The sequence below is a fragment of the Protopterus annectens genome, chromosome 9.part0 (assembly GCF_019279795.1).
Source record: "Protopterus annectens isolate FY-2018-M chromosome 9.part0, PAN1.0, whole genome shotgun sequence".
NCBI lineage: Eukaryota > Metazoa > Chordata > Ceratodontiformes > Protopteridae > Protopterus > Protopterus annectens.
This window is the reverse complement of record NC_056743.1, coordinates 1,608,606,939-1,608,634,559: the sequence shown is the minus strand read 5'-3', so window position 1 is coordinate 1,608,634,559 and position 27,621 is coordinate 1,608,606,939. Positions and strand designations below refer to the sequence as shown.

Sequence of the window (27,621 nt, the reverse complement as noted above, 5' to 3'; positions counted from 1 at the left end):
ATAAAAATATGTCTGACCTCTACATAAAACTAAAGGGACTAAAATACTTTAACTGCTTGTATCTTACTATCCATACCCATAAACAAGACCTTCCAGTTTCTCAGTTTTTGTACTATCTTTTGTTTAGTCTCTTCCCACATATCCTTAGCTGCCATTACAGAAGCCTTTTTGATCCATACTCCTAAATACTTCATCTTATAATGTCCCCATAAATATGGGTATTGCTGAACCAATTCATACGTAGGTACATTATTTACGGTTACAGCCTTTATCTTCATTGGTTTTATATTCCAAAAATCTTGAAACTGTCTCAGAACCAACACTGAGATGTCCTTTTCTGGATTTATCAGTTACAAAATAATATTACCTGCAAATAAAGCCAGCTTTTCTTGATTACCATATCAATAGTATCCATACATTTCTGAATCCCTTATTTTCTTTGTCAGTGGCTCTAAATGTAATGTAAATAAAAAAGGGGAAAGAGGACATCCCTGCCTGCTTCCTCTATTCGGACAACTTATCAGAGAGGACCCCCCCCCCCCCAATAATTAATTCTTGCCTCTAATCCCTCATACATCCTCCATATTAACCTTATTATTCATTAGGGAATGCAAATGCTTCTATCACCTTACGCATAAAATCCCAGATTACTCTGTTGAATGTTTTCTTTGCATCAAGACCCACTAAGAACAGAGGTATTTCCTTACACTCTACTTTCTTCTGGATTATCACTGTTCCAAGTTGTCAAATGTTTGCACCCCCTCCGCAAAACCACAACGACCCATATCTATCAATTTTGGCAACACCTTTGCCATTCTTTTAGCTAGCATAGACATACATACTTTGTAATAATGGTTTAAAATTGAAAAGTGTCTATATGAAGCTGGGTCTGATGGGTCTTTACAAACCAACAAAAAAGAAAGAGCCAGCACCCAAAATCCACGTGTAGCCTTCCAGCAAAAAAATTTTATTCCATGAAGACTGAAAAAATAATTAGACCAGTGAGGTCATACCGGTTTTGGCAAAAGCCTTCCTCAGCAACCACACATCAAAAAAATATGTATGAACTATTAATTCACAAGCCCTTATATGCAATATGATAGCACCTTCTAGTGAGTAAAAGGTATATTACAAAATTATATGACAAATATTACAAAATATTTCAATGTCACAAAATATCTGTATGCACAGGAATTCATATTAGATATAAAATGATAATCCACTACAAAATATTTCAGAATTGGTCATTCAACCCAGGTGAAAATAAGGCTCCCAATTTAACTATCCACATTTTTTCTTTGTTCGTTAATAATTCATGTAGTACATGAACCTCATTATTCCTGAACCTGATACGGTCAATGACCATGAAGCTAAAAATCCCTGTTGATGTTTGAGTATATGTTTATATAAAGAAAGTACAGTTTTGTACCTACCATAAATGTAGATGTCCGATAGGTATGCATCTGCAGTCCTAACATATGGGTTGTCCTGCCTCAGGCAGCCCTTCGGTCGGCCGGATTCCAAAGTCTGGGTCTGGCCTCGGCTGATGTCGCACTTCACCCGATGTCATAGCTGCTGGGGTATAAAGGCATCAGCTGACGCCATTTTCCTCAGTGTTTCTTGCCCCAGATGCCAGGTGCCCTCTAGGAAGGCTAAATTTGGATAAATGCAGATAATTCCAAACAGCAGAGAGCAAAATATATATACATATATATACATACAAACAAATACACCATAACAGATTCCCCCAGCTAGATAAAAGAGGGGTAAGTACCCTAGGAATACCACAGAGGGGGAGGAGGGTGAGTAATCCTGACTGCAGATGCATACCTATCGGACATCTACATTTATGGTAGGTACAAAACTGTACTATGTCCTTCAAGGATGCATCTGCAGTCCTAACATATGGGTAGAATACCATAGCCAAACTGGGGGAGGAGGCACTAAGATAATGATGGTGTAGTTAAGATCCCTTGCAAAACAACAGTTGCAAAACCTGCTTGGGATCTGGAGTATAAAGGAAGATTATAATGCTTGGCAAATGTATGCACGGAGCTCCAAGTAGCAGCTTCTAAAATGTCTTTGGTAGCCACTCCTCGTAGGAAAGCTGTAGTGGTGGCTGTAGCTCTTGTGGAGTGAGGCCTGATATTTTCAGGAGTTGTCTTTCCATGAAAAGAGTAGCAGAATCTAATGCAATTTCCTATCCATTTTGAGATTGTCTGTTTTGAAATTGCTTTTCCTTGCACTCCTGTTGCATATGCTACCAGAAGCTAGTCAGATTTTCTGCTGTTCTTAGTTCTGTCCAGATAGTAGCGTAATTGTCTGTGCACATCCAAGGTGTGTAGTAGTCTTTCCCCCCTGTTCTGTGGGTTGGGGAAGAATGTAGGTAAATGAATAGCTTGGTTCAATGATACCCTGGAGACCACCTTTGGCATAAAAGTAGGATTAGTTCTCAGAGACACTCTATCCTGATGGAAGATAAGGAAAGGCTGTACTGCCATTAATGCCTGTAACTCAGACACCCTTCTTGCTGAAGTGATTGCTAGCAGGAATGCAGTTTTCCAAGATAAGAACTGTAAGTCTGCTGTTGCTGCTGGTTCAAAAGGGGGGAGTGTTAATTTTTCCAGCACAAAGTTGAGATCCTATGCAGGTAGAGGTGGTTTCCTTGGAGGCTTTACGTTTTTGATTCCTCTCAAGAACTGCCTGAGTAGAGGATGAGAGAAGACAGGAGGATCCATGTTGTACTCTGCTGAAATTGCTGATGCATGAATCTTAATGGAGGAGTAGGACAGGCCATTGTGGAACAGTTCTGCTAAGTATTCCAGGATGTGTGCTATGTTTGCCAATGAGACATTTTCTCCCTTTGCTGCACTCCAAATGAGGTATCTTTTCCATTTGGCTGAATATGTTTTCCTTGTGGAGGGTCTGCGAGCCTCCAGGATAATGTCCTTAACCCTCTGAGATAAATCTGGTTGATTTTGCTTCATGCAATATTCCAAGCTGTTAGCTGCAGTGTTTTCAAGTTTGGATGCAGGGTCTTGTAGTTGTTCTGTGTTAGAAGCAAGGGACATAGAGGTAGAGGCCATGAGTGTGCCCGAGACATGCTTCTCAGTAGCGGGTACCAATGTTGTCTTGGCCAGTCTGGAGCTATCAGGATTACCTTTGGCTGCTCCTCTCTGATCTTCAGCAGGACTTTGTACATCAAAGGAAGAGGAGGAAATGCATATGCTGTCAGGTTTTTCCAGCTGAAGGAAAGGGAGTCCACCCTCCCGGCAAGTGGGTGGTATACTCTTGAGCAGAATTTCTTCAATTGGTGGTTGTGTGGGGAGGCGAACAGGTCTATCTCTGGCATTCCCCATTTGTTTGTTATGGTTTTGAAGATATCTGGATGCAGCATCCATTCGTGAGCATCCGTGGTAGTTCTGCTTAAGGTGTCTGCTAGTGAATTTTCTTTTCCTGGTACAAATCTGGCCTGCAGTTGAATGTTGAGATTCAGGGCCAAATTCCACAGGTCCATTGCCATCCGGCAAAGAGGGTATGAGTGTGTACCTCCCTGTTTGTTGATGTACCACATGACTGTGGTATTGTCCGTCCTTATCAGCAGGTGACCTTGTTGGAGGAATGGTCTGAATGCCTGAATTGCATGTTTCACTGCCAGCATCTCCTTTAGATTTATGTGTAGATTCAGCTGGTCTTGGGACCATAGGCCTTGTATACACTTGTCTTCCATGTGTGCCCCCCAGCCTAGGTCTGAGGCGTCCGTGGTGATGGTCTGGCTTGGATGTGGTTTGTGGAAAGGCAATCCTCTGTTTATCTGACAGGCCTGAGCCCACCACAGGAAATCTTTTTTCAGGCATGGAATAATTGGAATCTGGGCTTCTAGACTGTGCTTGTGTTGAGACCATACATTCCTTAGGTACCATTGCAACTTTCTCATATGCAGCCTGGCATGTGGGATCAATATTATGCAGGATGCCATGTAACCCAGGGCTTGCAGGACTTTCCTTGCAGTAAGCTGAGTTTGTGTTGTTAATGCCATGAAATAGACTGGTAGTTGCTTTTGTTTTTCCTCTGTGAGAAAAGCCATCTGAGTTGTTGTATCCAGTTCTGCACCCAAAAATGTTATCCTTTGGGATGGTACTAGCCTTGACTTTTGAATGTTGACTGTGTATCCCAAGGCTTGCAACAGTTGTATGACATTGGCCAGATCCTTTGTTAATTTTATCTTGTTGTCCACTTGTATTAGGCAGTCGTCCAGGTATGGGTAAATTTGAATTCCCTGAAGCCTGCAATGAGCAATTACTGATGCCTGGCATTTTGTGAATACTCTGGGCGCAGTAGATAAGCCAAAGGGCAATGCTGAGAATTGACAATGCTCTGATCCTGCAAGAAATCTGAGGTGTCTTCTGCAATCTGGTCGTATAGGGACGTGCAGGTATGCCTCCTTGAGATCTAGAGTCACCAGCCAAGACTCCTTGCCCAACATGGGAAGAAGTTGCTGGAGGGTCAGCATTTTGAATTTTGGAACAATGAGGTATGTGTTCAGTGCAGACAAGTCGAGAATAGGTCTCCATTGATTTTCTTTTCTTGGTACAAGGAATAGTCTGGAGTAAAATCCTTGGCCTTGTTCCATAGATGGTACCTTTTCTATTGCTCTCATCCTTAGTAAGTTGATGATTTGTTTTCGAGCCTCTGTTTTTTGGCTTGGTGGAAGGTTTGGCATTCCTCTCTTTTTTGGTAGAGTGTGGAAGTGAAACCTGTAGCCCTTGTCTATTGTTTGTAAAGTCCATTTGTCTCCTGTAATGCAATGCCAGTTGTCTGTAAATAAGGCTAGCTTTCCGCCCAAGGGTGCTTCCAGTTGTTCCCTGGTAGGCGGAATCAGAGCCAAGTCATTGTGTCTGTCCTGTGGAAGTGGTTGTAGTCGCAGCTGTGGCAGCACTTCTCTGGTTGGCAGGTTGCCACTGACGTCCCCTGTCGGCACTCCTAGATTGACCTCTGCCTCTTGGGCGTCTATTTCTGCCTCTCTGTGCTCTGGATGTGTCTGGAAAGGACCAATTTTTCGAAATCCAATTTCTGCTAAACCTCAGTGGTTGGACCTGTAAAAAATCCTTGACTGTTTGGACAGATTTTGCTTTTTCTTCAACTTTCTTTAGAACCTCCTGTGCAGGGGAGCCAAACAAACTTTGTTTCTCCATAGGAGCATCTAGGAGTTTTGACTTAACATGGTCTGGTAAGGCTTGCTCTTTTAACCAGGCATGCCTTCAAATCACTGCTCCAGTCATAGCTGATCTAAAAGAAGCCTCCAGTGCATCATAGCCACATTTTAAAAAATGATTACTGACCTGCTGAGAGTTATGTACCAAATCCTGAAGGGACGTACAGTCTATAGGTTCAGGAGAGGACAGTTTTTTATTTAGCTGGTCTAACAAAAATTCCTGGTACTGAATCATGTGAAATTGACAGTTTAAGGCCCTGGCCGAAAGAGTAGCAGATGTATAAACCTTTTTTCCCCATCTCTCTAATGCTCTAGATTCCCTTTCAGAGGGAAGAGGGTTTTTGGCAGAGGCAGCTGCAACACCTTTAGGGCCCTGAGAAATGGTTTCTGGGTCTGCAACATGAGCCTTATACAAGTGGTAGTGAGTGTCCGGGACCCTGTAATATCTGTCAGGCTTGGCAGGGGCCGGAGGAAGAGAGTCAGGGGCAGTACTGGCATCATTATATGCATCATCAACAACTGACAGCACAGGAGGTATGGCTAAAGGCCTATGCTGTGGTAAGTGTAAAAAAGTCCTTAGCCTTTTCCTTGAATCTGAAAAATCCTGGCCCTGCCGTTGGAAGTGTTCCCTCATAGAGTGTAGGGTTTCCCCAAAAGAAAATTCTTCAGGAGGAGAAGCAGAAGGGATGGAGTCTTCTGCATCAGAATCCTCATAAGGTGAATATGGGCCTTCCTGATGGTCAGAAATATCTGAGTCATCCGAGGAGTAGTCTGTAGAGAGAGGTTCAGGGGGTTCAGTCCTAGGCCTCTTATCTGGAAGAGGTTGAGAGGCCCTGCCTGGGTGAGGTTGGGATCCCCTGATCAAAGAAATAAGATCCTCAGCCAAGCTGAGTATCTGGGAACTAGAGGTAGGCCTGTGAGAGGGAGCTTTTGTAGGTAAGGTCTTAGAGGTTTTGGCTGCTTTAGCCCTGGAAAAGGCCTTGATATACATAGAAGCAAGGGGTCTAGCAGCCCCACGTGCAGGAGTAGAGATGTCTAAAGGAATAGTGTCTGACAAATCCTGGGTGCCTGCTTCTGCAGCAGTAATTTCTGTAGCCGATTCAGCCATGGCCTGTGTGGCTTCGGTTATCGGAGGCATGCTTTTGGCCGAAGGGAGAACCGAGGACTCGGTTTCAGCCGAAACAGAGACACTCGTGGTTGGCCTAACCGCGGTTTCAGCCGAAACCGCGGGCCGCGAGTGTCGGTCCTTTTCCTTGCGCTTTTTAGCTAATTGTGTAGTCGGAGTCTCCGACGGCATTTTATATGCAAAAGCGGGACCAAAAACTCTTCTGCAAACTCTGACTGACGTCTAAGCGTCCGTCGGTTGAAGGAAGCACAGGCTAGACAAGCTGATACGTCGTGGTCTGGGCCTAAGCAAGGAAGGCAGTAAGAGTGGAAACCCTTATGAGGTATTTGTTTCCCACAAGTTAAACAATTATTTACTTTGTCTGACATCGGCTGAGGCAAGAAAGAGTCCCCAATGGGGTACTTAGCTTTTTTAGAAGTCTTCGGTAGTAGAAATCTCTGGATCTGACCGACCGGCACTTGCGAACAGCTTCTGCTTCGGGCACCGTGCGGCAAGAAAGACTGAGGAAAATGGCGTCGGCTGATGCCTTTATACCCCAGCAGCTATGATGTCGGGTGAAGTGTGACATCAGCCGAGGCCAGACCCAGACTTTGGAATCCGGCCGACCGAAGGGCTGCCTGAGGCAGGACAACCCATATGTTAGGACTGCAGATGCATCCTTGAAGGACATCTTGAACCTTCCTTGTTTCTGATATCACTTAAATGTTCACCGACCCTTATTTTAAAGGGTTGGGAAGTTTGTCCCACATAAAATGCCCGACAGCTATATTGGGCTAAATAAATAACCCAACTGGTACTGCAATTAGAAAAAAGTGAAACATCGGAGTTCCGCTGTGGCGACCCCCAACAGGGAAAAGCCGAAAGACACAACATAAACATCTTGAAAATTGCGAGAATTGAAATTGTCGGACTTTAGCACCCTAGGACAACATGAGCAATGCCCACATGGATAGCAACCCAGTGTGAATTTTTCAGTTATTGTTGTTTGTAAGTTGAATTGAGAGGATGGTTATATACCCTTTTGTAATGACTAAATAAGGATCCCAAAAATGCGGTGAACAAGTTAAGCGTTTAATGCTGTTGCTTCTGTTTAATAAAGTTGTAGTTAGTACTATTGGAGGCTCCAAGTGCTTCATTTTGTTACTTATACCAATGACCACCCCTTCTGAAAGGAATAAGAACACCGATCCTTGATATAATTATTTAATGTGTCATTTGACTGTAATAAATGCCAATGTCTTTGAATGATGTTCATAAAACTCCTGGTGTTTCTGCCATAAGTGGTAACCAATCTAGGCTCCTGAGATTTATCTGTACCCTTAACATGAAATAACAACAACTGTGACCTATCTTGTTGATTGGCAAACCGACTGGCCCTAGTAATGCCACCCACTTGATATCCCCTGTTCTTAAATCTGGATATTAATTCCTGTCGATGATAGGCGTACGTGGAGGAATCAGAACAAATTCTCCTAATATGGAGAAATTGTGATTTGGGGATATTCCTTATGACATGTTGTGGGTGGAAGCTTGTAGCATGAAGCAGGGTATTGAACTGAGGAAACTTTCTAAACATCTCACTCTCCAAAGTGTCCAATTCTGTTTTCCTAATAGACACATCCAGAAAGGTGATCTCCGACCTATTATAAGTTAACTTAAATTCCACACCCGACTTGTTGCAATTCAAATACTCCATGAATTCAAACAAGAATTCCTCATCTGCTCTCCACACCAACCAACAGTCATCAAGATATCCCATTATTCAGGGCCTTCCAAAGATACACAAGGATAGTCACAGACCACCTTTGAGACCTACTGAGGCTAGTTGTAACTGGAGTATTGATCCTTTCTCCATCTTTGTAGAAAAACATCTATGCGCTGTCTTAAATACAAATGTAATGGTGTTGATAAACAATTTCTCAATAATCTTTATGATTTTATTAAAATTCAACCATTAGATTTGAGGTATCACCTGGTGACCATGGATGTTCAATCGTTATTTACAATGATTCCTAACCACCTGGGTATTACCTACGTCAGGAATTATTTATTTAAACATGGCACCTATGACCAGTCTTGTATTGACCTGATCAGTTTTTGTATGAAAATTGTGCTAGAGAATAATATATTCATGTTTGATGGGGTATATTACATGCAGAAAGATGGCATAGCTATGGGCACATTGAGTACCAATAGCTATGCCAATATAGTTATGGCACCTTGGGAGGAGGAATACATGTTGCCTACACATTGGTTTCGACAGCCTGTTCCTTTTTACCGTCAATTTCTAGATGACCTATTTGTCATTTGGAAAGGTGAAGTTGATGAGTTGGTCAAGTTTTATGACAGTTTAAACTCTTCTACATCTTTTCTTATGTTTACTTTAGCACATTCTGAAACATGTCTTGAGTTTTTCGATGTCTTGCTATGCTGACAGGCTAATGGCCTTCTAGACACCAGGAATTTTAGAAAATCATGTTATAAAAATATGTTACTACATAGGCATAATATGCACCCTCCCCGTGTGTTCAAGAATATAGTCAAAGGACAAGGAATGAGGGCATCGAGGCTGAATGCGTCAGATACAACCTTTATTTCTGAATTATCAAACCTTAAGGATAGGTTATTGGCCAGGGGGTATAGAGAAGAAGTTGACAATTTTTCCTAGAAACTAATATGAACAGGAAAATAACAGTCTCAACACTAGACACTGTCATCCAAAACAGAAAATATAAAAAAACACCATTTTTTTGCAGGTGAGACAAGCCTCCTGAACCCTCCACACCCCTGCATCTCTAAATAGTATCTTAACTCTTGAGACTGCACAACTTTGGGGATAAGGAGAATCTTTTTTTTTTTACACTCACTATTTACAGTTTCACTCAATTAAACACTGCTGTTTCATTGCTGCACAGAAATGTATGAAACTAGTTCAATGATTCTAATTTCTTCAGAGTTTCGTCAGAAGATCAATACAAAACTTTACCAATTTATGTCATCACCATGCCAACTGCTCTTGCTTTTGAGTCATCAAAACAGTACAACACAAAGACATATGCATCAATACTAATCTTGTAGAGTTCCAGCACTGAAACCTGTAGCATTCCACTGTTAACCGTCTTTGTTAATGATGGTTCCCCTATAATGAGCATATATTCTCTTCCAGTCAAACAGCTACTTTCCAATCAACTTCGCCATTGAGATATACCTCCATATACAGTAATATCCTCACAGCCCCTTTGACAGGCACAATACCAAAAATATTTGTTGATGTTTCTGTGCACTACACATAGTGGGAGTCCCTTGCCACCTCAAGGATGATCCAAGTACAAAACTGGATCAGGAAGTGGTATAGGACCTCTACTGGGTGAAGCACTGCTATCAACAGTCAAGAGATACTTATTGAAGAACTCCAAGTTTCATCATAAGATCTCCTCTGTCAGCTTCCCTGCAATAAAACTGAGACTTCTGCGGCACTGCTCAACAGAGGCACAGTGGCAAAAGCCAGAGAACCTTTTTAGCTAGGCTTATATAGGTCCTAGGACTGATAGCCTAGTACCTACCTATGAACCTATGACCCAGCTCATTCCTAGATCAAACTTTATGCAAATAATCTATTACTCAGTCTCGTACCATTACATTAACTGTTATGGAGAAGTCATAGAGTTCTACCAGTGGTTCATCAAGTATCAATGCCAGTTATTATAACATGGTGGAAACTGCTTCATATGGATATTGTGCTATAACTCCCCCAAAATTATGAATTTCTATTTCTTCCTTAGCCACAGTTTTATCTGTCTCTTCCATACCTGCACCATTTTCATGTGGTGACATTCTACCTTCACAATCTCATATAAACTTAAAACTGAAGAATAATTTCAGCAATTTTCAAACTTCCTTCCCCTCCAGTAATCTCTTGCCAATTCCTCAACATTCTGGTTTATCTGCAGTATATTTTAAGCTCATCCTTTACCTCCCCTTAACCATCTCTTTCTCAAAGACTCCCCTGACCACTGGATAAGCTTTGAGGTAGACTCAGACATTTTTTTTTTCTCAAGCTCTGCTCTCTTTACCATCTTTCCATAGGTCTTCCTTTTTCACCAGTAACTTTTATGTCTCCTTAACCACTGCAGTTGTCTCATCTTCCTTCATTTCTCACTTCATCAAGCCAAATAATTTAATTTCTTTTCTCATGCCTCCTACAATTCATTCCCTCACATCCTCCACTATACTCTGTTCCTCCGTATTTCAACATTTACCATTATATTTAGCAGTCCAAAGATAATCCCCGTAATCTCAAATCTTTGTACTTGAGCATGCCACAGTATCACTACAGGAATAGCACACTATAGAGCAGAATGGCCACTGCTGACTTGCAGCTATCCTACTTGAACTACATTTATGCAAATGTAAAGATCTTCATGTGTGTTAATACAGAATATGAATGCACAAGTAATGGGGAATTGTGTATGTTAGAGGAAATTAAGTTTGGTGATGAAACCCTGTTGTCACAGGAGTCAAGCAGAAAGGAAAACTAATGAATAGTGAGATGCATGCTTCTCTTTTCGCAGGAGAAAGAGGGTGCAGAGCATAGCACAGCTGCACAGTTCCTGAAGGAGGGCAGGAGACCAGCAGCTAAATTCTTCATTAGAACATGTGAGGAAAATGGTAGAATGTCTATGACACACCAAGAGGGCCTACTAATGTATGTACACACTTACATAGTTTGCACTTTTTTCTCTGCAGCTGCTAACTATCAAAACGCATCTAATATATAATCCAGGGTGCATGATCTATAAGCAGATGAAACACTTCTCACCAACGGGCCTTCCATTATCCACAAAAAACATAAATGTACAACAGACATTCATAAAGCTGCAATTAAAATGTAACTTTTATGTAAAAGTTAAGTTTGTAATACAGCTCTGTGGACGTCTGGTATGCATTTATATTTTAATATGATCTAAGTAGCCTGCACAGACAGATTTCTTTCCAGGTCAAAGTGTGAATGTTTTAAAGTACTTCACACTATATTCTTCACAGGAAGCCAAGGAATCCCTCATGGAAGAGCATTAGAGTATGCCAAGGCCAGAAAGAAACAGTAAGATGAGACTGGAAATAAAAGGATAAGGGGCAGCCAGAGGAAGACAGATATAATGTACTCCTGCCTCATGTACACAGACAACCCTCTCCTCCTCCCAACAAATTCCAACACATGTGAGAGATGCAACCATATAGCCAAACTGGAAGCTAAGCTCTCTCAACTCAGTACTGGCGTAACCAGTCAGGAGGAGAAGGAAACCACACTCACTACAATTCCAGTCTCACATAGACCTACCACAACAGCAAACCAAACACAAACACACAAAAACATACTCGGAGACTCTAAATAAAAATCTGCCTAAGCAGCAGAGACCTCCAAAGCAGACACCCAAGCAACCGCTACCCCAAAACAAAACACGTGCAACACATAGCTCACAAAGCCAGTGTGCCAAACAGTCACAGCCCTTAAGGCTAAACAACACACCTGATACACTTGTAATAGGTGACTCTATCGTCAGGCACACTGACGTCCCGCTCACCAGACTGAACAAGGAGAAGGTCACGGTGAGCTGCCTGTCGGGCGCTAGGATCCGCCACATAACACAAGCACTCAGGTCACTCCAAGGCAAGTACAAATATGACTCAGTCATTGTCCATGCTGGTGTGAATGACCTGAGACATACCCCCCCGGACTACATGAAAAGAAACATACAGGAGCTCCCTGAGCATGTAGCCCAGGCCGGTATGACCCTGACCTTGAGTAGCATCTTACCCTCACCAAGAATGATGCCACAATATAAAGACAAGATGATCAATTTCAACAATTGGCTTAAGTATTGGTGTCATTCAAAGGGGATCCAATGCCTGTCAGCCTGGGATGACATGCTCGACAAGCCACGATGCTTCGCTAGGGACAGCTTGCACCTGTCACCCCGGGCTTTCGGATATTGGCAAAGGCTCTTGCTACCCCCATAGTGCCTTTTTTAGGCAAGGCTCAAAAGACAAACCCACCTCCATAGGTATCACAAGGAATAAGAAACTAAGAGTAATGCTACTCAACGCCAGAAGTCTAAACCTCAAGATGCATGCACTCGAAACTCTTCTTAGCATGGAGAACATCGATATCTATGCAGTAACAGAAACCTGGTTCAAGGCTCCCGAGAGCACCCCAGCACTACCAGGTTATACCTCATACCATGCTTTTCGGCCCCAAAACTTGGACCAAACCACAAAAAAAGGGGGAGTATCAATATTCGTCAAAGATACCCACACCTCCAGGTTGGTAGCACAGCACGAAGCATCAGAGACTATCCATGTGCAACTAACAGTGGGTAAAACTGCCTTCCAGTTTATAGCCTGCTACAGACCACCCTCCCAAACCCAAGAACCCCACTCGGCCTTCCTGAGAACACTGGAAAATATGAAGGTCTCTCCCAAATACCATTATATTGGGCGACTTTAACTACCCAAACAGACTGGGAGCATTACTCTAGCTCCAACACCCTAGCCCAAAGGTTCCTAGAATTTATAAACTCAAATGCTATGGAACAACTTGTTACCACTCCCACAAGAGGGGAAAACATACTGGACCTGATCATCACCAACATGGGGACTCTATGCTCCAGACCAGAAGTGTATCTCTCACTGGTAAGATCAGACCATAAACTAATCTCACTGGATATTCACATCCCGACCCCACTCCCTGCCCAGAAAACCACAGTGAAAAACTTCTCTAAAGCAAATTTCACACTCCTCAAAACCGAGGTGAAATCCTTCAAAGCCCCCGGGCCTGTGGAAAATACGGCCCAGACCACAGAATCCTTTATAAATGCATTCTATGAACACCTTCAGGAATGCATGGATCATGCAATCCCAAATAAAACCAAGACCCAATCCTCCAAAGGCAGACGTCCTGTCTGGTGGACCCGAGCCATAAACAAACTATACAATAGAAGGAGGAAGCTACTACATAATAGAGCAAAATCCCAAAAAGGGAAGGCATCTCTGATCAGTATTAGCAAAAACTACGGGCACTCATAAAATCATCTAAGGCCAGCTTCAACAGAAAAATTGCACAGGACACTAAGGATAATCACAAGGCTTTCTTTAGTTATGTTAGGAACCTGGGTGGGAATTCCCAGATATGCTCAGAATTAGTCCAAAATGACAAAAATACACGAACCCACAGACATTGCCAACATCCTAGCTGACAGGTTCAGCAAACTCCCCACCAAAAGAGCAAATATCTATCCCAGCAGAGTGCTGCCCCTGACATCTCAGATGCTCAGGTAAGAGCCGCCCTCTCCAAAGCAAAAACACAGCATCAATGGGACCAGACGGTGTCCCGGGCTGCGTCCTACATGAACTCCAAGAAGAGCTAAACCCAAACATAAAACTACTGTTCAATCTCAGCCTTACTACAGGATATGTACCCAAAGAGTGGCGTACAGCAACAGTGGTCCCTCTTCACAAAGGTGGTGCCTCAACGGATCCTGGAAACTATTGCCCCATAAGCCTGACTAGCTTGGTCTGCAAAGCTATGGAAAGGATCATCATGGACCTCATAAATAAAGATATTGGGGACCAACAGACACTGGATCCTACCCAGTTCGGCTTTGTTAAGGGCAGATCCTGCCTCTTAAACCTGGTCGATTTCTTTGAAACAGTCACCAAGGCCATTGATGAGGGGAAAGGTGGTGCACACAGCCTACCTGGACCTCGCAAAAGCCTTCAATACAATACCCCACTCGGGCATTATAGATAAGCTCACCAGCTTAAATATAAACCCCTATGTCACTAGATGGGTTGCAAACTGGCTCAAGGATAGAACCCACATGGTTAGAATTGCTGGAGCCATGTCAGACTCCAAACCAGTTACAGGTGGCGTCCCACAAGGCTCAGTCCTGGGACCTCACTTGCTCGGTATATATTTCTCGGAGGTACAGGCCAACACGGAAGGACTGTGGCTGACCAAGTTCGCAGATGACTGCAAACTGGGTGCCATAATCGACTCTCCAGCCGACACAAGCATCCTCCAAAAGGGCCTCATAGAAACAGACAACTGGTGCCAGAGCCATGTCCTCAAGCTAAATGCCAAAAAGTGTATAGTCATCCCCTTTGGCAAAAACAAAGTGCCCACAAATTACCACATAGGTGGTAATCCATTAAGTACAGAAGAAGTAATTAGGGACCTGGGGACCCAAGTTGATAGCAATCTCTCATTTGATAACCACGTGGCCAAAGTGGTTAGAAAAACATTTTAAATAGCCCACCTAATCATGAAGGGATTCACATCTAGATAAGGGGAGGTCATCGTGCCTCTTTACTCATCCCTCATCGGGCCCATAATTGAGTACAATGCCCCTTTTGGGATGTACCTTACCAGACACCTGCAGCAACTGGAAAGACCCCAAAAGTACCTCACCAAGAGGATCAAAGGGCTCAAACAGATGCCATATGCTGCTCTGTTAAAGAAACTCCAGCTCTACTCAGTGGCATACCGCCTGCTCAGAGGCGATCTGTGCCTGACGTATAATGCCATGTCCAACCCGGAATTAATGGACATGCTGCACCTCAGAAAATCCAAATACCATCGAGCTACGCGCTCGAGAGACTTGAACCTCAGCACTGAAATAAATAGGACATGCTGAAGGGACAGATTCATAACCCAGAGGTTCTCTTCACTCTGGAATAAAATCCCAGTCCAGGTTAGGCAGAGTCCCTCATTGACTCTCTTCAAGAGGAATCTTGATGAGTGGATGGGAGATCGTAGGTTTCACTTCTGTGTCACTGTTAGACAGAGGCACAGTATACTAACCTCAAAAAAGGGCATAGCAAAATTAATTTAAAATGGGTGACGAAAGCCAAACACACTCTGGCTAGGCTTATAAATGCCCTAGGGCAGATAGCCTAGTATGAACCTATAATCATAGGTGCCCTCATGAATGGAAGTAGCGGGTACATATTCTCAAAAGAAATTTACTCGGTGAAAAATATTTCTTGGCAAGCAATTTGTGGCAAAATAGAATTCAAAGAACCTCTAAGTAAATCTTCATGCTTATTACAGAACATTGTAAATGCCCCTAAGAAGCAGACAGGTAACTAGACAAACTGATGCAAGAAGACAAATTATGTATGCAGGTTACTGTAGAGACCTTAGGACACAAATAATTAAATTATAAGCCCAAAGTGCTCTTTGTTACTGGGTGTTAAAGTATTGCCCCTTACAAAATACACAGTCATAATTATCTATTTAAAAAAAGTAAAGAAACTGAAATTTCACTACAGCTTATACTAATAAATGCAGATGTGGACAAAACAAATACTCACGAGATTTATGAAACATCGCTTTAATCTCCCCAACAGTAGCATTAGGTTCCACCTGGAAAGCAACACAAATATTGAAATCATCACATAGATATTTAATTATGAATACTAGCCAACATTTTCATAACACAACTTAGATGCACTTGTGCAAAGATACAACATAAAATACAATGGGCAGTAATTTTTTACTTTCTTAAATACAAACTTGCACTTTTGCAGTTGAATGGTATAAAAGTTGCATGACAATGTCAAACTGGCAAGGAACAAAAGAAAAAATGAATTACTGGCCGCTCATATATTTTAAAAAAAATTGTTATCCCGGATCACCTGAAACAGGCTAGGGTGTAAGATCACATTCTAGACTATGTAACACACAGAGAACTTTTTCAAATAAATAATGTAAAGCAAAAAAGCAAACTTATAAATATTTCTGCTTGGCTGAACAAATGTTAAATAGTACAGCTAATGAGTATGATTCACTAGAGTAACAGATGTTTACATAGCAGGATCACTACTATAGAAAATTACAGAAACATATTGAATATTAGCTGAAGGTGAACATTAGTCTCCAACCTGATCTCTTCAGCAGGCAGCAGTTATATGCGTGCAGCAATATAGTCTCAAGTCACAGTCAGTAAATAAAGCCCAGATAACCATCAACCCACCACAGGTTAAACACAATTAAATGCACTAATGACCAGAAAAAATTGTTCCTGGCACAAAAAGGAAAATTATGTTCTTCCAAGAAGTCTGATTGCACACTGATCAACAGGTTGATTAAAACTCTCCCAATGTGGAAACAAATTGTGGGAGCTAGTATTTACTCTGCACATGGAAAAATAGAGAAAATCAACCAGAAAAAGAGAAGAATAAGAAGTTATGTACTCACCATAACGTTCCACCTGAGTAGGTAGACTTCATTTGTCTGCAACCTTTGGGATTCGGATCCGAGCCGGCAATCTTTCATAGCTTAGATCCGAGCTCCTAGCTCCTCCCCTTCATCCATAATCCCCTGCCATCCCTGACTGACCTCAGATCAAGTTTGCCCATAACCAATAAGGCTGAAAAAGGAAACTAACTACCTTCCTTAAAGTGCAGAGTAAAAACTTCTGGCCAAATAACATCCGAAGGTCAGGGGGAAGGAGGGTGAGACGGTTGCAGACAAATTAAGTCTACCTATTTGGATGGAACGTTATGGTGAGTACATAACGTCTTAATCTGAAGTAGTTAACTTGGGACAGAGTCCCCAGCTACCTGTACCTTGGGCGGTCTTCATGGAAGGATGTTCCGGAGCACAGAAGAGCCAAAGGATGCTCTCCCTCTAGAGATAATATCTAATTCATAATGGTTGATGAAGGTATGAGGTGAAGCCCAAGTGGCTGCTGAGCCAATATCATCCAGGGGTACTCTAGACTGAAAGGCAGCAGAAGTAGACATGGACCGAGTAGAGTGGGCATGGACTCCCTGAGGTGCGTGCCTGCCAGAACTTTCATAATCCAAAAGGATGCATTGTGAAAACCACCTCGACAAGGTGACCTTCGACACGGATTTACCTAAATTAAATTTGGCAAAGGAGACGAACAACTGGCCGGATTGTCTATGACCAGCCATTCTATGAATGTAAAAACGCAGCTGTCTATGCAAATCTAAAGAATGTAGTTTGTATTCTCCTTTGTTCTAGTATTCAGGAAAGAAAACTGGCAGATTAATGGACTGGTTAATATTTGCCTCGGAAGCAATCTTAGGAAGGAATGAGGGATTGGTCCTGAGGTAAACCCTATCCTTGTGGAAGGTCAAGTAAGGAGGTTTTACACATAGGGCTTGAAGTTCAGAAACCTTCCCTGCTGAAGTAATAGCGACGAGAAAGGCTGTTTTCCATGTCAAATGTTTGAGATCAGCTGAAGCTGCAGGTTCAAAGAGGGGAGCTGTCAAGGCCTAAAGTACTAAAGTCAAATCCCAGGGAGGCACTACTTCCTTTATTGGAGGTCTGAGTAGGAAGGTGCCCTTCAGAAAGGTCTTACATAACTTCGTGGTGATCAATGGACCCAGTTCATGTCCCACGTGGTAATGAGAGATAGCTGCTAGTTGAACTTTGACTGTGGAACAGCTAGCCGCCTGATGAAAAAGCCCTGAAATGAAATCCAAGACAGCGGGCAACAGAGCTGTGAAAGGGTCTAAGTTCTGACGCTCCGCCCAAATAGCGAAACGTTTCCATTTACTCCTATAGACTTTCCTAGTAGAGGGCTTGTGTGCTGCTACTAGGATAGCGTTAACTGAGGAGGAGATACCGGGAGTCCTAGCTACGAGTGAAACTGGAGCAACCAAGCCATAAGCTTGAGATTGTCCAGGTTCGGGACTGGGAGGCCTAGGGGGTGGGAAATCAGATCCGGGAGGGGATCTAGAATCCAAGGCGGATTCACCAGATGAGACCAGAGGTAAGGGAACCAAGCTTGACGAGGCCAGAATGGGGCAATGAGGATCATTTTGCTCCCCAACCGAATGGCTTTCTGTAGAAGCTTCAGCATCAGAGGTAGAGGAAGGAAAGCATAGAGTAGACCGGGAGGCCAAGCTTGCACCAGAGCGTCTCTCAGGAATTCCCCGGCGGGGGGAATTAGAGCGAAGTAGCTGTTGCATTTCGTGTCTGAAGAAGAGGCGAAGAGATCGCAACAGGGATGTCCCCATATGGCAAATATCCGCTTCGCTAGCTGGGGATTGAGAGACCACTCATAAGGAGACAGTATGGTGCGACTGAGTTTGTCCGCCAGGATGTTGGACCATCCCGGAATGTGCGTTGCAATAAGAAAGCGGTTGGTGGAGATCGCCCATTCCCACACTCTCATAGCTTCTCGACAGAGTGAGTAGGACCTGGTTCCCCCGTTTGTTGATGTACCAGACCACCGACATGTTGTCTGACTGAACTGTTCCTGTAGGAAGAAGGCTCTGAAGTGCTTGCAACGACAAGAGCATTGCCCTCATCTCTAGAACATTTATATGCAATGAGGTCTCTGTATCGTTCCATGTGCCTTGGACCGTCCTGCCCGCATAATGCCCCCCCCACCCGAGGCGAGAGGCGTCCGTGGTCACCATGGCGAGTGGAGGGGCCATGGAGAAGGGGCGTCCCGCTTGGAGGTCCGGTGATTGTAACCACCATGCGAGAGCCCTTTTGCAAGCCTTGCTGAGGGGAATGGGGTGACTGAGAGGGTATCAACGGAAGGACCATTGGACTTGGAGAGTCCACTGCAAAACTCTCATGTTCACGCGAGCCATGGGGAGCAGGGTAATTGCGGACGCCATGGAGCCCAGTGCCCTCAGGACCAATCCCGCCGGGGGAGCCGACTATAGTAAAATGGCCCGCACATGTAGCCTCAGGGTGTGAAGTCGTTCGGTGGTTAAGAAGGCTAGTAAGTTGTTGGTGTCTAATCTGGCCCCGATAAAGTCTATCACCTGAGTCGGGTAGAGAAAGGATTTGTCCGTGTTGATGGTGATCCATAGCCGGGGAGCAAGGTGGAGAAAGTAATTCCTGGCTGAGCAGAGTAGATGCCTTGTTGGGGCGGTCAGGAGCAAGTCGTCTAGGTATGGAAACACCTGCATTCCCTGAAGCCTCAGGTGGGCCGCTATCACTGCTAATACCTTGGTGAACACCCTGGGGGCTGAGGTGAGACCGAAGGGAAGGACCCTGAACTGATAATGACTGGCTCCTAGCCAGAAGCGGAGAAACCTCCTGGATCGTTTGTCCATCAAAATGTGATAATACGCATCCTTGAGGTCTATTGAGCACATCCAGTCGCTCTCCTGCAACAGGGGGAGAATGGATTGAAGGTTGACCATCCGGAACTTTTCTTTGGTTACTGACAGGTTCAGGAGGGCAAGATCGAGGATTGGCCTTAGGTCTCCCGTCTTTTTTGGCACCAAAAAGAACCTGTAGTAGTAACCCCATCCAAACTGGTCTGGAGGGACGTGTTGGATGGCTCTTTTTCCTAAGAGCTGCTGAATTTCCGCAGCTGCAGCCTCCCTCTGATCAGGTGGGACGTCAGGGAGGCATTTGGGTTGGTGAGGGATGTGAGAAAAGAGAATTTCGTATCCTCTGAATATGTTGCGAAGCACCCAGCGGTCTCTTGTGATGGACTCCCAAGCTGTAAGGTGCCTCGAAAAACATCCCCCGACTGCCTGCAGAGAGGAGCAGTCGGGCAACCCCTCAGGGTCACTGGGTGGGCCTGTCAGAGAAAGCTTCTCTGTACCCACCATTCCTCGGGCCCCCTCTGCCTCTAGGGCGGCGTCCACCCTGTCCTCCTCTGCCACGGAAGGACTGGGGATCCAGAGCAGACTGGGACTGTTGCGACTTCCGGAACCACATCTTCTTCTGTCCCTTTTGGTTCTTGGAGAAGGACCTCTGGGGAGCAGAGAAGCGGACTCCGACGGCAGACAACGTCTTCCCGTCCTTTTCATTCTGGACCAAAGTCTCGCGAACGGTCTTGCCAAACAGGGCAGAACCATCGAAAGGGGCATTTGCAAATGATGCCTTGAAGGGTTTCGCGAAATCGCAATGCCAGAGCCAGGCCTGATGCCACATGACGAAGCCTGTTCCGCTGGCTCTAGCGGCTCTCTCTGTGGCATGGGACAACAGACGCATAGAGGTGTTAGATATGGACGTGAGAGTGGCCATCCGAGTGGAGTACAACCGGTTGTCCTCCACCGACATGGACTCCAGGGGCGACGCAGCGTACTCTTTGATAAGGTCCCACTGCAGTCGAATAACATGTGCCATGTAGTTCATAGACCTCACCAAGAAGGTCGCTGAACTAAAAGCCCGCTTCCCTAAATGGTCCATCAAACAGGACTCCATGCTTGGTGGATGGACCGAGGGACTCTCCTGAGCTAATTCCCTCTTGGTGGCCGCCGCCACCAATATGGCATCTACGGGGGACCCTTGCTCCAATGGGACCTCTTGGAGGGCGGACTAAGGATCTTGTCCGGGCGTTTGGGGACTGGCTCCACAGTGTCCGGCTCCTTCCATGCCCTAGTGGTAATAAGGTCCACTAAGGGGTCGGGTGGAGGGGACACCCAAGAGGTAGATGGGCCTGCTTCGAATGCCTCCAGGAACACGGATTCATCCGAGGAAGCCTTGGGGGCAGACCACCCCCCTCTTATCCTGAGCATTTCCATGATGTCTCCGAAGGAGACATCCTTGGGGGGTGACCTAGGGGAGCCTTCCCCTTCATCCAAATCCGTGTCATCAGTCAAGGACTTGGGGGAGTCCACGTGCCTCCTCTTGCACTTTCGCCTGTGAGGGACGTCCTCGGGGGGGGGCTGTCCGAGGACGTCTCACCAGCCACGTCCTGTTCCACGGGAACGACCTGGGACATCGAAGCAGGCTGTCCCTGGGGCCGGGTGATGGAAGCCGGACCCAACAGAGGGGGAGTGCGGGGCGGAGCCGAAGCAAGGACCGGGGGCCTGGAAGCACTCGACAGTGCCCTCTCAACAACATCGAAAGCCAAGGGAGAGCCGCTCTCTCTGGGATCCGAGAGCAAACCCTCGCTCAGATCCAATGGATGGATCGGGGTCAGCGCCGAAGCCATCAGATCCGACGGACCAGTGTGCTCCGACCTAGACGGAGCTGAAGACACACTGATTCCCTCGGATCCGACGCTCAGCACACGGCTCCAAGAACTCGGATCCAACAAAAACGGACCCGACAGGCTCGAGGGAAGAGTCAGCGCCGAAGTACCCGATACCGTCGGCGCCGACCCACCTCCGGCTCCAAAGCTGCTCGGCTCCGAACCTGGGAAGCGGGTCGGAGAAGGAGCTATCGGGGCAAAGAAAGGTGTCAAGCTCCCCCCCCCGGAGGGGGGTGGGGGAGGCAGGAGCACTCCCATCTGCAGTTGGGCCTGGAGAAACCTTCGAATCATCTGGTCCAAATCTGCATCGGAAAAGGCTACGAGTCGATCTCGACGAGGCCACCGAGGCTGGCCGGGAATGCTGCCTTGATGACCTCGACGGAGATCGGGTCTCCTCCTCCTCAGGGCCTGGTGAGAAGCATGGAGACCGGATCCGAGAAGGGGGATACTGGGAAGCCCTGGAGGGAGAAGACTGCTTAGCCGGGGGGGGTCGAAGCGGAGGCCTCGGCCCGCCGCTTGTGGTGCTTCTCCCTCCTTTTTTCTTTCCTGGCCTCCCTCTCCTCTGGAGCTGCAGCAGAAGTTTGAGTCCCGACCGGAGGGAGAGAGACAGGAGTGGCCACCGCCGAAGCTGGGGAGGAGGCCACAGAAGCACCGGAGGCCAAATCCGGGGGCAAAAGTCCCGCTAGGATCAGCTTCGACCTCCAGTCCTTCAGTGCCCTGGTGTTGAACGCCGTGCAAATGGAACACCCAGAGGAAAGGTGTTCAACCCCAAGGCACCGTACACACTGAGTGTGGCCATCCGCTGGGGAGAGCTTATGGCCACACTCGGTGCACTTAGAAAAGATGGGTTTTGGGGCCTCAGACATCTTAAAGAAAAAACACACTCGTTAGGCCCCAAACACACAACACACAGAAGCTACGACCAGCGAAGGGGAGGGAGGGTAAGTTTAACTAAAAGGTATTAGTTTTAGCCAAAAAAGGGAAACCTGACCACAAAACACACTCGTACACTTCAGGGGATAATAAAAAAATTCAAAAACTCTCACAGACCCTACGAAACCAGGAGCTCAAAAACCTAGCTGCTGACAAGAAGCGCGGCAAACTAGATCTGAGGTCAGTCAGGGATGGCAGGGGATTATGGGTGAAGGGGAGGAGCTAGGAGCTCGGATCTAAGCTATGAAAGATTGCTGGCTCAGATCCGAGGTCGGATCCGAATCCCAAAGGTTGCTGACAAATGAAGTTAACTACTTCAGATCAAATCTTGCTGGGAAGAATCTTGTGACTGTTCAGCAAAACACAGTTCAAGTTTCAGCTTTAGTACACGAGATATAAAAAAGTAAATCAAATGCATTCAGAGATGTTCAAAATAAGTGCAACACTGAATGAATATATAAAGTTAAATAAGAAAAGGTGGAAAAAATAGAAGCTTTAACTGCCAAGTCAGAAGAATTGATAACTGCAAAATCAGAAGTTTTAATGAAGAAAAGGCTGACTGTGCATGAGGCTTTTCAAGAAGAGTTGTTTCAAACAACAGCAGAGTTAAAAAAACACAGCACGCAGAGAAAAACAGATTTTCTGATGTACCAAATAACCTGGAAGGAACAGACTGCATTAGTGTTATGAAAGTACAGCAGGATTTAATTGTGAGAGCACACTGAGTGAATACTCCAAATCGTACCACAAGAATGCAGCCAAGACCTATATTAATAAAGATGCAATCACACCAGCATAAAGAGCTGCTCCTGATAAAACTGTGTCAGAAAAGAAATGCATTAAAAATAAGGTACAACAGAATGTTTGAGGAAAATGATAATTCATTATGCATTAGGCCAAAGAAAAGCAATATTGAAAAGCAGGTATGACATTCAAGCTGATGTATCCAGCAGTCTTCAGAATATTTTTTCTTGGAGAATCAGATTTTTTTGAATGCAGAACAAGCTAAGGAGGAAGTAAACAATTTAGCCAACGAGCAGAACAGAATTATGTTTCTCATTCTTCTGACAATAACAAATCTCACAGCCAGTGAAACATTTTCCATTGTTCCAAATGTAAATGCTCAAGTGACAGAAAAAGTTTAGGAGCTGACTAGAAAAAATCGGAAATACCCTGAACTTGAACCAAAGACTGGTGTTGGAAGATTGAGATTATCAGGAAGAAAAATGACAACTTTAAGAAATTATTAAATAAATGGGAGACTATAAAGCATCACTTCCATTAAATACAAGATTAAACATGCGAAATGTGGCTTTTCAAGAATAAGAAGTGGCTAACATAAACAGATTGTATTAAGCTGGTAGGTGAACTGTAAAGCATAAACGTCAATAGGATACTGAAGTACCTGAATAAGTAACTAAGCAAAATAGTTTTTGCGCATACTAATATCTGCAATAAAATTCATGATACAAATTACATGCTATATTGCAAAAGCAGTTTTGTATAGCGTGCAGTTGGGAGTATTTTAAATTTTAAGTGGTGAACATTATCAGCGACTACCATATATTTTAAAGCTGCTAAAATAAGAAAGCACTTTTTCAAAGTTGCAATGTATCCAGGATTTATAATGTAAAAGGTAAGGAAGGCTGGAAAGAATCAGGTTAATGTTAATATGATAATATTGTAATCTTGGGCTGCTAGGGTAGAGAGATGTAAAAGTGCACTGAAAGGATTGTAAGTAGAATTAAGATAATTTCTGCTGGTTTTACAGAGGTGAATGTTTAAGCTTTACACAAGAAATAAAACAAAATTATAAAAGACATGTAAATAGTAGTTATTTCTTGCATTTGCAAAACCCTTAGCTATCTCCCCATTTGCAAATGCTTTCAGTGGGAAACAAGAAGTCAACAGGTGCAAACAATTAATCATGAGGTCTTAGCAATGTATTCTGAGTGAACTCCATAGTTTTTTTTCATGCTGGTGTCAAGTTACTAGCTGATTTTTCATTACCAACTTCTTTCACTTGGAGATGACCAGTTGCAGGAGCAAGCATTTAATTATGCAAGATCTGAACAGTGTGTGTGTTCAGTGAAATGTACAAGACATTAACAAAGAGCTCAATGAAAATAAATGAATTCTGAAGTGGTTAGCAATTTAATTCAATAAAAGTGCACAGTTTAAGTTATTTATTTAAAGGTGGCCAGTGCATTTTTCATAGAGCTAAATGTTGACAGCATGCAAACTATTTTTTCATATATGAAAGTGGGAAAAAATACAAAAAGAACAGACAGCAATCCGTGTAAGTGGAAACATAGGTTTAAACATGAGCTTTAGTGTGGGTGAACTTAATTTTAGAATAGGTAATGCATACGAGTGCAACCATTAATTTGAGGCAACTGTTCTTGGCTAGAAGCATAAAATTCATTTTCTTTTTGAAAATGTACATTTTTGTGTGTTTGTTGCAAGTTAAACAGGGATGGAGGGTTCTGGATATCTAGTGAGTTTTTTGAGTGACTTTACTGAAGCAAAAAGCCTTGAAAATAATGTGACATGGGTTCAAATGGAGATGAGAAGAAACAGCTACAAAAGAGATCAGTCTGCCAAACAGTGTGTGCATCTAAGCTAAAAGCTGGAAACAAATTCAGAAGTGTCATTTATAACTGGTGGGAGTAATAGCTTTTTATCACAAATGCTACTCGGTCAATATTACCATGGAATGTAAATGGCCTTACAGGTATCAACAAAAAAATGTAAACAATTTTAAACTATATTAAGAAATGCAGGATGGAAATAGTAATGTTACAGTAGACATACACGGATAAAAATGAGGATATGAATTGACAAAGAAATTACTTCAGAAGGGACATTCAGCAAAACATCAGGGACAATACTGACTTCTAGAGGAGCTTCAATACTTACAAAACAGGAAAATAAAACAATTGTAGATTTATGGTAGTAGGAATTTAATGGGTAGAGGAGGAGGATTACACAGGCATGCATTTATATTCCTCCTACAACTACCATGGATCTTAAAAGAGAATTTTGGGAGAAGTAATATGTTTTCAGCAAGAAATATTTATGGGTGGGGAATGGAACCTGATTTGCAATAGTGAGGATATATTAAGGAGGACATAGAAGGGAAAACATAAGAAAAGAAGATAGATTTCTGAAGAAATACATGAGAACATCTGGTATGAAAGATACAAAGTCAGTAGCCTGAACTCTGATAGACTTTACATATTATTCCCCAAGGTACATTAACTGGGCTAAACTGGACAGAAGTTGCATTTTATAGCAGTATGCACATTTATTTATTTTTCTCTCTTTTTGTTAACTGAGAAAGTCCAACTGGGCAGATCTTATTTTCATGCGCAGGCCTGAGCAGAAAAGCTCCACCACAGACAGTGGATTTATATAATTAAGTGAAATGCAAATAATTCACAGAAAAACAACAGTTACATTTCTCATTAAAAACATAACTACATGACAGGCATATACAATAAAATATTTACATCAATAATTATAAGGCTATACAGTTCTTGTAGCTCTAAAATCTTGCAAGTAAATAGATTGATACTGCAGAAGGAAAACATATAGAAGTTTAGTGTTCTTACATTTCAGTAAAGAAAGGTTTGCAATGAGTTCAAGACACAGAATGAAGTTATAAAATTATGTAGTAAAGGTGAATCTGAAGTAGGAACTTCATTTGTCAGCAACCTTTGGGATACGGATCCAATCTCGGATCCGAGCCGGCAACTTTTACCACAGCATAGATCCGATTCTCCTAGCTCCTCCCTTTACCCATAATCCCCTGCCAACCCTAACTGACCTCAGATCTAGTTTGCCGCACTTCAAGCCAACAAGCTAGATTTTGAGCTCCTGGCATTTGGAAGTTTTTTTTGTGAAAAAAAGCTAAGAAATTTTGCATTTTCTTGTGTGATTGAGTGAGTTTGTGTAGGTTCCCTCTTAAATATCTATTTTTTGTTAAAATTTTTTCCTCCCTACCCGCGCTGTTCCGTAGTGTGTGTTTGTGGTGTGTTAGGGACCTAGTGAGTGTGGTTTACGTTAGATATGTCGGAGGCCCCTAAAGCCATCTTTTCAAAACGTACCGAGTGTGGCCATAAGCTCTCACCGGCAGATGGCCACACCCGGTGCGTTAGGTGCCTTGGGGTTGAACATCTTTCTTCGGGATGCACGATTTGTGCAGCGTTCAACTCCAGGGCACTTAAGGACCGGAGATCAAAGCTGATTCTGGGCGGGCCTTTTGCCCCCGGACTCGGCTCCGACCTCTGGTTCTTCGGTGGCCACTACCCAGTCCTCGGTAGCGACCACCCCTGCCTCCCTTCCTCCGGTCGGGACTCAACCTCCCGTTTTGGCTCCGGAGGATAGGGAGGCTGGAAAAACCAAAAGGAAGGAGAAGCACCATAAGCGGCAGGCCGAGGACTCTTCCTCGGCCCGGCCCACCAAGCGGGCTTCTCCACCCAGGGTTTCTGGATTGCCTCCTCCTCGGCTCCGGTCCCCTTGTTTTTCACTGGGACCTAGAGAGGAGGCAACCCGGTCCCCGTCGAGGTCATCGAGGCATCACTCTAGGTCTGCCTCGTGGCCTCTTCGAGGTCTACTTTTAGTATGTCAGATGCAAACATGGACCGGATGATGAGGAGGTTCATCCAGGCCCAGCTGCAGATGGGAGTGCTCTTGCCTCCCCCCCTCCGGGGGGGGGGGAGCTCGACCCCTTTTTTTGCCCCAATCGCTCCTTCTCCGTCTCGCTTCCCGAGTTCGGAGCACTCGGAGCCGAGCAGCATCGGATCCGGGGGTGTGTCGGAGCCGACAGTACTAGTTACTTCAGCTCCGACTGGTCCCTCGAGTTTGTCGGATCCGACCTCTCGGAGCCGTGGGCGGAGCTTCGGATCCGAGGGACTTTGTGTGACTTCGGCTCCGTCCTGGTCGGAGCACACAGGTCCTTCGGATCCGAGGGTCTCGGCCCCGGATCCGTTCCCCGCTTCGGATCCGAGTGGGAGACGACTCTCGGAGCCTATTGAGAGCAGCTCCCCCTCGGCTTTCGCGGTGGTGGAAAGGGCACTGTTGAGTGTATCCGGACCCCCGGTCCTGGCTTCGGCTCCTCCCTGCACTCCCTCTCAGCTGGTCCGGGCTCCCATCACCCGGCCTTCGGGACAGCCTGCTTCGATGTCTCTGGGTGTTCCTGCGGAACGTGATATTGCTGGTGAGTCTTCCTCGGACAGCCCCCCCGAAGAGGTCCCTCACAAAGCCAAGTGTAAGAGAAGGCACATGGACTCCCCTGAGTCCCTTACCAAAGATATGGACTTAGATGAAGGGAAAGGCTCCCCAAGGTCACCCCCCGAGGA

At 44.5% G+C, this 27,621-nt stretch overlaps 1 protein-coding gene across 1 annotated transcript in view; it reads right to left on the bottom strand.

Annotated features, from left to right (window-relative positions):
- Positions 1 to 27,621, bottom strand: part of TECR (trans-2,3-enoyl-CoA reductase) — a 722,978-nt gene that overhangs the window by 535,657 nt on the left and 159,700 nt on the right. Inside the window, exon 2 of the mRNA XM_044084549.1 lies at positions 15,714 to 15,765. Coding sequence (XP_043940484.1) covers positions 15,714 to 15,765 — 52 coding nt within the window. The remainder of the gene's footprint in view (positions 1 to 15,713; positions 15,766 to 27,621) is intronic.